This window comes from Myxine glutinosa, chromosome 3, assembly GCF_964187855.1.
Source record: "Myxine glutinosa chromosome 3, kmMyxGlut1.1, whole genome shotgun sequence".
Lineage (NCBI taxonomy): Eukaryota > Metazoa > Chordata > Myxini > Myxiniformes > Myxinidae > Myxine > Myxine glutinosa.
This window is the reverse complement of record NC_136263.1, coordinates 102,839,277-102,850,127: the sequence shown is the minus strand read 5'-3', so window position 1 is coordinate 102,850,127 and position 10,851 is coordinate 102,839,277. Positions and strand designations below refer to the sequence as shown.

General features: G+C 41.4%; 1 protein-coding gene across 4 annotated transcripts in view; it reads left to right on the top strand.

Moving 5' to 3' along the window:
* The window catches only part of LOC137423307 (DENN domain-containing protein 1B), a 92,960-nt gene that overhangs the window by 23,671 nt on the left and 58,438 nt on the right, over positions 1-10,851 (top strand). For all 4 annotated transcript variants that reach the window (XM_068110320.2, XM_078774356.1, XM_078774358.1 and 1 more), the window contains one exon: positions 8,979-9,089. In XM_068110320.2, the coding sequence (XP_067966421.2) occupies positions 8,979-9,089 (111 nt within the window). The remainder of the gene's footprint in view (positions 1-8,978; positions 9,090-10,851) is intronic.

Here is a 10,851-nt window from a genome sequence, read left to right as displayed (position 1 = left end):
TTAAAATCAATCAAATACCATAATTATGTGAGAACACATAAAACCTCTCAATTCCACCAAAAATTTGATCACTGTTATCTTTTGTTTACATATTATGCATATTAATGAGGTCGGTAACAGAAGGACGCCAAAACGGACATGGGTTTTTCAACCAATGCATATTTTTTCAAAACTCTGAAGTTTCCATGCCAATGTTGTTTTAAAGTTACTTAATACAATCTCTGATGTTTTGTGAATATTCTGCCACATTCCACTTGACAAATTGCCATTTGGTTGATTAAAAACAAAGGCAAACATTAATTAAGATTCGGTAACGGAACGGTAACGGAAGGACAATTGAAATGCTCTATCTATTGCTGTACAAAGAGTGAAATTCTGGTCACTATATGATACAAATAATTGCTGGAAAGTGCAATGCAATGCAAATAACTAGAAGTGCAATGTAACATATATGACCAAAAACTAATCTTAAATATAGTTCACACTATCCTAATTACGAACTAATTAAACATGTGGCTAACGATCAGGTATTAATGAATACAAAGGAATTACTACTTGCATTGCCATACACTCTGCGTACAATACGTGTTTGCACGGCCAGCCAATTGAAAATAGTAACGCAAATTTAGTGCACATGCATTGATTACTTTTGTACAATGGCACTCTGAACATCACCATCACGCACAGCGTTTTGCAGACAATATTTTGTCACAATTTCGCATGCAGTTATTAACTTATAATTAAAACTATAAACCTACTAGATGGAGCTACTCATACAAGTACACAACAGCAAAACCTCTTCTATCACTACAGTAGAATCAAATTATCTCGAAGTTCAAAATATCATTTTCCATCTGTAAATATCACACTTCAAATACATTGAACGAAAATCATGTGGTTCCTGAAATATGCAAAAATATTACTCTTTCAACACATAATCCAGTGCACTTTGTTACCCCAAGTTAAACTACATTAACTTTTTTATACTACGCAATTGTCTATCAAAAAAAATGTCTATCAATCACTAGGCTTCAGTCCCTTTGATTAAGTGCAAGAAATCAGTGCAGTGTAATGTACAGTTTTGCCAATTGGTCACAATTTTGTGTGTTTTCAGTTAGAACTGGGCTGTGAATTTGAAATGTCCTCTGTTGTTGGCAATGAGTGGATAATCTAGCAGCATAACTTTTGTCTCTAATATAAAATGTCAGGTCGTCTTTGGGGCTAGGCCATTTCCAGTTGTGCCCTGCCCGATGCATCACCGATACTCTGTAATCTCCATGTTCCCTGACTTCTTTCACTTCTCCTGCAAATAGTTCTGCATCATACTCTACAACGCACCACTGGCCCACACGAATGTTGTCAATGTCATTATTAGATGTGCTCCCAGATGCGCTTGGTGTTACATGTACCTCAGGTGATTTGGCAGTTGAAACTGTTGATAAATTATCAGACTTCGCATAAACGGCATAGTCAACCACATGTTTATCTACAACAATGACTGTGTGATTTGATTGGGTATTTGGCAATGTCTTTAAATTTTCCCTTCGGGTGTTCAGCACATCTTTGCCATCTTCAACTTTTCTAGCAGGTATGAAGACAACTTTGATCTTTTTCAGGTTCTTTGTTGCCTCGGCTGCAAACGACTGGGCATCATTGACGTAAGCTCCTCGTCTGCATGATGAGAAGACAACCCTCTTCACCTGACCACCGATACCATCAACACTCCCCTTGCCATGACTCGTTGCAAAAAAGTTCCAACTTACATGCTGCAGGTTGTACGTTTCTTTGTAGTGAGTGATGTTTTCGAACAAGAATTTGTTCTTAAATTGACTTGCAGCTCCATCAGAAAAGAATGTAATGCTACTCATTTCAGGACATGTTATCTTCAAGTCTCTGATGATATAATCCATGAAAGTGGCCACTTCAAATTTTCTGTGGACGAGGTCATCACTCACTATTGCAAAGGATTCCACCTTGCCCTCACCAATGTACGCGCACACAGTAAATATCGTCACTTGATCGTGGCTCCAATGAGCACTTTGGATCTCATCTTGCTGAATAATTGAATAGTTCTCGGCAAAGTCCACTTGGACAACAACATGATGACCATCGGCACGTGATTTTTCATCCTCAAAGTGCGCACTCTGTTTTCTCTTAATGTATGCACAAGGAATGCTGAGAGTTGATCCTGAAGCAGGGCTAGACACTTCTTCAAGGTACCATTATCCGCCATTTTTTCAGTTCTCCCTTGACTGGTCCACTGAAACCAACACAACTGATCATTTTCCTGTTCAGGAAAGCAATATTTCTCCTGAAATTTGGATTTGCACTCGTCGCACTTCCCAAACATACAGTCCTCATCTTCCTGGCTACAAACTATTGTTGATATGAAGTCTCTAAAACCTAATGGCACCTCAGGCACATCCTGATGAATGGCAGCTAAAAGCAGTTGTACATTCTCATGGTACTTGCAAATACAGACGTTATGAGGAAAGTCTTTGGCAAGAAACACATGTTCTGGACGAAGTGCGGAGAACTTTGATAGGCCTAGAGGATTGTTGGCATGTTCATCTAGGTATAGACGGTGGCATTCTCCCAGAGTCATAACCAGGAAATGCTTCCGAGTGTATTCTTTGTTGCCATCCACATCATGGGTAATAATTGCCACATCTTTCCTGTTGGGACTCTGCCATGAAATGTCATCGTGGCAGTAGAAAGCCTTCACTAAAGTATGAGTCTCATCAGAAATCTTGTTACTTCCACCCTGTGTAGAATGATGACTATTGTCTACAGACACATCAAATCTTTTCACCAGAGTTCTGATAACTTTGCTCTGTTTTCTAGGACTAAGTGGAAGATTGCAAGCTGCTCGTTTAACTGCCTTTCCTAGGGCTTGTGCACTTCTGAAGTGTTGTTGGGGACTGCTTGAAGTTGGTTTTGGTGTTGCAATTTGATCTTTGGCCCGAGCCTTTCTCTTGGAGTCTCGTTCTGCTCTTTGCAAGGTCTTCAAATCCACTGCTGATAGACTTTTTCTTTTATCGTTCTTGCGTTTTCTGTCAGTGGCTTTCAGTTCTTCATGCTTGCCCTGTTCTTTCTTTCTCTCTCTGTAGTTCCGTTGTTTCTCAGCACTTGACATCCCCATGTTGAATTGTCCTGTAAATATAATGATGGATATAATTAACTTTAGTTCAAAAATGTTGATAACAAAAGGAACGAATAGCAAGAGAAAACCTCAGTCCAAGACTGTATAATCTTGAAATTTAAAATTGTGCGAGGCTCATCAAAGTAGGTGTATATTTATTTCAAACTTATCATTGTGCACAAATTAAATTATTTCATGTAAGTTACAATTAAATTAGACTTTAACTGAACATGACCAATACAACTTGACTTTACCTGGCAAACAGAACATTTTACTAAAATCAAACAAATGCCAGAACTTTGATAAAATAAGGTAGGGCCTATTTGAATTAATTTCTATAAATAATTGGCCCTACATATAAGCCCATATAGTTAATCACATGCATACATTGTAAAATGAAATATGACATAAAATATCAATACTCACATGAGATGTCAAATCCAATAACTGGCTGTAAAAGTTGTGATAGTTGCTGTTTACTGCTTCAACAAAGTTGTAGTTACACTGAATGATGAATTTCAAGTGAAGCACTGACCACACATATTATATGTGAGCCTGAGGAAGACTCTCACTCATTAACATTATAATACGAAGCAAGCTTAATGTATCAAAAGGTAGGTTTGTGGGACAACCATGTGAGTAGAGAGAACTCCACGTTCCGGTCAGAATGCTCTGGTCGTCTTCAGGAGAATGAAGAAAGAACAACTTGTAAACTAAATTTATATTACACTTCGAAGTGCCTGTAAACAAGTATTGAAGTATGAATAGTGTGAAGTTTAGAGTTAATTAGGTGGAATGACAAGGACAATGAGTAATTCAGTTAGAGGAACCTGTGAATTAACACTAATCATGACATACAATGGAAACACGATGACAATAGAACCAGGATGTGTATCCACAAAAGGGGGGCAACTTGGAAGATAGATAGGTAGGGGTGTCAAAGTTTTGAAAAAACAGATAGAAAGGAGGGAGGGAACAACAAAGTAGTTAACAGGGTGTGAAGAGTGAAAAATGAAAAAAAAATCAATAGCCTATCTATTGCCACAAAAATCAATCAATTGCCACCTTTCTGTGGTTTAGTTGTTATAGCCAAGTGGGTTTGCTTTTACTGATAGACATTGAAATGCTACTACTGAATATTGCAATTTATTTGCCACAGTTTGTTCACTTAAAGTAGGCTTTGCCTTTTTAGGGTTTGTCCCGTTGCTCTTCCACAAGCCTCATATTTTATATATCTATCTATTATATATATATATATATATAAAAGTTTTTGTTTGTTTGTCTGCATGCGCTAAACTACTGGAAGCGGCACATTGCAGAGGACAATTGGGAGAGGTGCTTTTGTCTAAAGGACTCGTTGAGGATTGCCTGTGTAAAGAACTCGCTGGGGAACTTTGACTGTGAAAGGTCCCGTTGAGAATTGGCATGATACAGGACTATTGGAAGTCGCGCATTAAAGAAGACTTATTGAGAGGACTGATGAGCTAGTCTGTTGGATGTCAATGAAAGCTAGTCTGTTGGGATCCGTTGGTGAGGTATGTGGATGGACAAAAGGACCTCCGAGGCACTCGGAAACATGGTGGTGGGATGATGAAGTTGGAAAGAGGATTGACGAGAAGAGGAAGAAGTTCAAAGAGTGGCAGAAGGTGAAGGGTACGGGAGCAGAAACAGCAGAGCATGAAAGTTATAAGGCAGCCAGGAAGGCTGCAAAGAAAGAGGTAGCGGAGGCATGTAGGAAAATGTTCGGAGAATGCTTGGATTCGGAAGAGGGTCAGAAAGCAGTATTCAGGATTGCAAAGCACATAGCGAAAGAGAGGTGTGATGTGATGGGGGTGAGTTGCTTGAAGGATGAAGTGGGACAAATCGTTGTCGACCCAGATGGAATTAAAGGAAGATGGAAAAGATATATGGAAATGCTGTTGAATACAGAGAATGAATGGGATGGCAACATAGAGAGTAACCCAGTTTTAGGACCGGCAGAGAAGATAACTGAGAAGGAAGTTGAGGAAGCGATAAAAGCAATGAAGAGTGGAAAAGCGGGAGGGCCGACGGGAGTTGTGGGAGATATGTTGAAGGCAGCAGGAAGTTGGGGTGTGAAGAGAATGACAGAGATCTGTAATCTGGTGGTGAAAGAAGGCCGCATTCCAATGGATTGGGAACTGAGTACCCTCGTCCCTCTATACAAGGGGAAAGGTGACCCTCTGGAGTGTGGATCGTACCGAGCGATAAAGTTATTGGAGCATGGAATGAAGGTATTGGAAAGGGTGTTGGAAAGGAGGATAAGGAAGAAAGTGAAGATCGACGAAATGCAGTTTGGATTTATGCCAGGAAGAGGAACGACAGATGCGCTTTTCATTGTGAGGCAGTTGCAGGAGAAGTACATGGATAAGAGGAAGAAGTTGTTTTTTGGGTTTGTTGATCTGGAGAAAGCATTCGATAGGGTTCCACGCAAAGTATTGACATGGGCATTGAGGAAGTTAGGAGTGGAGGAATGGTTGATCAGAGTAGTGATGGCAATGTACAAAAGAGCACGCACAGCTGTAAGGACGAAGGACGGGAACAGTGGTGAGTTTGAGGTGAAGGTGGGAGTGCATCAGGGGTCGGTACTGAGTCCACTACTATTTGTAGCTGTGATGAAGGTGCTGGCTCAGAACGTAAAGGAGGGTTTACCGTGGGAGTTGTTGTATGCAGATGATCTGGTGTTGATTGCGGAAAGTATGGATGGACTGAAGGAAAAGATGAAGAAGTGGAAGGAATGTATGGAGACAAAAGGTCTGAAGGTGAATATCGGAAAGACAAAGGTGATGGCAAGTGGTAAAGCATGTGGTGAGGTGGAAAGAACTGGGAAGTGGCCGTGTGCTGTGTGCAGGAAGGGTGTCGGAGTGAACTCCATTCAATGTACAATGTGTGCTGAGTGGGTTCATCAAAAATGTAGTGGTCTGAGAGGGTCATTTACCAGTGTGGCAGCTACATTCAAATGTAAGGTGTGTGCAGAGGGAGCTGCAGATGGAGGAAATGTTGAGTTGGATCTTGGAGATGGCGTGAAGCTGGAAGGTGTGAAAACATTTTGCTACCTCGGAGACATGCTGAATGGAGAAGGTGGATCAGACTCGGCAACGGTTGCTCGAGTGAGATGTGCATGGAAGAAGTTTCGGGAACTGAGTGGCGTGCTGATGAGGAGGAGAGTGTCGCTGAAGCTGAAGGGAAAGGTGTATGCTGCATGTGTGAGAAGTGTTATGATTTATGGGAGCGAGACATGGGTAATGAACGTAGAGCAGCAACGAAGGCTGGAAAGGGTGGAAATGCGAATGGTTCGATGGATGTGCGGAGTATCGTTGAGAGAGAGGAAGACAAATGATGAATTGCGAAAGATGATGGGAATATTGCCTGTGATTGATGCTGTGAAGAGGAACAGGTTGAGATGGTTTGGTCATGTTTTGAGGAAGGATGAAAATGACTGGTTGAGAAGAGTGATGGAAGTTAATGTAGAAGGAAGTAGAGGACGGGGAAGACCGAGAAAGACTTGGCTAAAGATGGTGGAAGAAGAAATGCGGGCAAGGGGGTTAACAAGGAGAGATGCAGAAAATAGGGCAAAATGGAGAAGATTGTCATGGGGACCGCAAGGCTAACCCCCGCTCTAGTGGGGAAAATGGCCTTAAAATGCATGTTGTTGTTGTTGTCTGCATGCGCTAAACTACTGGAAGCGGCACATTGCAGAGGACAATTGGGAGAGGTGCTTTTGTCTAAAGGACTCGTTGAGGATTGCCTGTGTAAAGAACTCGCTGGGGAACTTTGACTGTGAAAGGTCCCGTTGAGAATTGGCATGATACAGGACTATTGGAAGTCGCGCATTAAAGAAGACTTATTGAGAGGACTGATGAGCGATGGGCTTTGTAACAGGACTGGAGGATATACGCGCTTTGCAAGAGGACTCGTGAGGGAAGCCAAGCATTGGCATGATAGCAGACTTATGCGCTTTATCGAAAGGACTCGTGACTGAAGCCAAGATTGGTATTGTGAAGGACTTTTTTTCACACCATTCCGTCTGGCCACTCTGCCATAAAGCCCAGATCGGTGGAGTGTTGCAGTGATGGTTGTCCTTCTGGAAGTTTGTCCCATCTCCACACAGGATCTCTGGAGCTCAGCCAAAGGGACCATCGGGTTCTTGGTCACCTCTATTATCAAGGCCCTTCTCCCCCAATTGCTCAGTTTGGCCGGGCGGCCAGCTCTAGGAAAAGTCCTGGTTGTTCCAAACTTCTTCCATTTAAGAATTATGGAGGCCACTGTGCTCTTGGGAACCTTCAATGCAGCAGAAATGGTTTTTGTAGGCTTCCCCAGATCTGAAAAATATGAAAGATCCATATTCTCACTTAGCCCCCTATAATATTTTTTGAGGCTCAAGTGAGTGGAAAGATGTTCTGCTCATCTACATGGCTGGCCCTGTAGTGTGGAGGGCATTGAAAGGCACCGTTGTTATTTCCTTCTTCTTCCTCTTCTTCTTCTTCTTCTTCATATTCCTCTTTGTATTATACCTAAGTGCAGGTGCTTTGGCTTATTCGGCATCTTCATCTGTTTGACATTCCATCGGTGTTTTCTTTTGTTTGCCTCCAGTATTCGCCTAGTTCTTCTTCTTGGTCTCTTTCCTATTTGATTTTTGTTTTCAAAATAAACAAACCCCCTCCCCCTGATCCCCCCCCCCCCCCCCCCACCCCCTGCCCCATCCCAAAATCTATCTCAACCAGATATTCTACCTTTTGTCTTTTTGACTGACTGTGCTATTTGTTTCACCACCTACTTGCAACACCCCTTAATTTGTCATTTGTCCCTTCACATAATTGCAGATTGGTCTTGCTGATGAGTGTCTACTTTATTGAAAGCTTCCTTTCCCACACCAATTTTCATCTATATCTCTTTGTTGCTTTGCAATTTCTGTGAGCATACTTGCAAGCTACTTGAATTGGGACACTTGCTCCAGTGACTTAATGTTGATCTTCATTTGTAATGGCCTCCCTTGATATTTGGAGATCCTCATGACCTGAAAGCAGACCAAGCTGGTGGTCCCATTGTTGTTGTCAGCCAGTCCGCAGGCTAGGTCCAATTCATTTTGTCGGAGGCCTTTCCATATTCAATGAAACAGACCAAATGGTCATGGTTGTGTTCCAGGCATCCTTTACTATTGGACACTCCTGCCAATTGCATCTCTGGTATAACTTCCTTTCTGGAAGCTGAACTCGTCCTTGACGTATGCTTTAGTTGGTGTAACCTCAAATATGCATTATTGTTTGAACTTGCAGACTATTTATAGTATGATTATGGCCCTGTTTTAGGCTGGAGTGATAATTCGTTCAGTTGATAAGACAAAAGCAAAGTATATTGTACGGTTTATATCAGAACTGTTGGTTGAAATTGAGGAGCAGAACTGTTGGGAGAAATTATGGATTGGTTGTTTCTGTCTAACTTTTGTTGTTTCCACCTCAAAGATTGTTATTGCGTTTACAACCCCCACCCATAACCAAAATCAATTTTTGAAGGTGGGAACGGCACGTGCTGGGAATCTGAGCAAGGTGTGGGGTAGGGCAGTCAGCTCAGAAGGGAGAGCAGTACCCCATCAAGCTGCAGATGAAGGCCTTTTTGTGGAAGGGAGATGGGGTGTCTCAAGGAAGGATTTTTCAAATAATTTTAAAAGTTATTTATTTATTTTTGAATTCCATATGGCCGCCACACCACGTGACCAATGTCATAAATGTGACCATTTTGAATGATTTGATTGTTTGGCTTTGAGCTATAAAGTAGGTGAGCACTGCATGATGAAATCTCTCCGGTGTCTAACTCGTAGGTCAGCCCTTCCTGGCAGCACCTTCACTTTTGCACTCACGGGCGATGCGGGTCAGCATCGCTATGGTTACTGCCAAGCAACATCACCTACCACTGTTCTTTGCTTGCTAAGGTACTCTAACAGTCTGCACTCTAACAGTCTGTACTCGGACAGCCACTTTTATCAGTTGAGAGCATCTAATACTCATGGAAGGAATGTGCATGATTATGATTATTGGGGTTTATTGTTTGAAGAGGAGGAGGGGAGGGGGTGGGGGGGGGGGGGGGAAGAGAGGAGGGAGAGGGGAGGGTTGAAACGGTGTTTTTACTTTCATCAGAAAATGTGCATGAATGGTGTTACCTGACATTTAACCTTTTCAAACTTGGAAAGACACTCCGACACTCCTCTGAAACAAACTACTTTTGATATGCAATTTTGTTGGAAGAAGTGCATTAACTTTTTGATTGCTAATTGTTTTTTACCAGAAAGCTTTCTCCATCTCAGTGTATTGATTTGCAAATGCCAGAACATGCAGTTGTCCCACAGTTGCTCTGCCCTCAGCAGAGACAATCGAAATTGGTTCCACTTTTTCCAACCCCCTTTGAATTACAAAAATAAACCTTAATTATTTTCTTTAATTCTGTCATGGCTTTCTTTGAAATTTGGTATGTTAAAAAAAAATCACTCCTTGTCCCCCATTCCAATATATTTTCATTCATATAAATTATATTTGCCTTATGCATATCTTTCTTTTTAAGTATCCAACAGCCTCTGTTCATGGAAGAGATGAATGACAAAGGGTAGCTGGTTTACAAACAAAGGGTATTGAGGGGATGGTGGTCATACACAAGGAAGAAAGGAAGGAATAACATTGGTCTGGAGAGTAAATCAATGTGCATGTGCAGAAGATTGTGGATGGGCTGCATGAGTACATGAGGTATTGATATGCAGCACGTTTGAAAGATTGAAGCAAGGATGAAATATCAGAAATGATACCAAACGGGACAAATTGATGCATGTGGATACCCAAGTTAAACTATTGTATTGTGAGCAGCAAGTGAGGTTTTCTTGAGAAATGCATGATGCTTAGGGTGGCTTGGGGATGATGAGGGTGGGAGGGGGCAGGAGGTTCCAGGCCAGATCGTATATAAAAATAGAGGCCACCAACTTGCTGCCAGCGTGAGAGGGTCAGTCCTTGGGGTTTCTGCCACCTGCCTTTATTTCAGTGGTGGAGAATGCTCAGTTTTTGACTGCCTCAATAGTCCAGGAGCCAGTTTTCAAGAGAGGCCTAGAAAATAAGTTTCGTGCAACACCCACTACACAGTTGGTTTGTCATTTCAGGGTGCTTGGGATACATCTGTAGAACAAATCCAGCCCTGATGTACAGTTAAATTGTGGCAGCAACAATACATGGCAGCCACTTTTCTATTAAGGGGGTAGCGTAAAGCTCGAAATTGACGATTTTTTTTTTGTATTTTTGTTTTTTCAGCTCTTCCAATAGGGATTCTTCAACATTATAATTAAAAGGATAGTGGGAAGTATGAGGGGATTTTCGTTATGCTGTTCAAGTGTGATTTAAAAAAATAATTATTATTATACCTTGTATTATACCCAAAACACACAAAATCGCTGAAATATGTAGTTTTTGCTTTTCGACTGTAATTATGCAATATCATCTTTGTTGTTCAAATGCGGTTATGGTTGTAATATGATATATCTTTCTGATCTTTTCTAGAAACAAAATTGGACAATCCTTAAGAAAAGTCAGAAAAAGATAGATTTAATTTCCCCTTAAATCATCAACCCCACTCCTGTTATGACCAAAAGTCCACAAGTAATCTCGGCAAAAATATCTCACCAGGTCAAATCTGGCTGCGTATCATAACCATAGTCG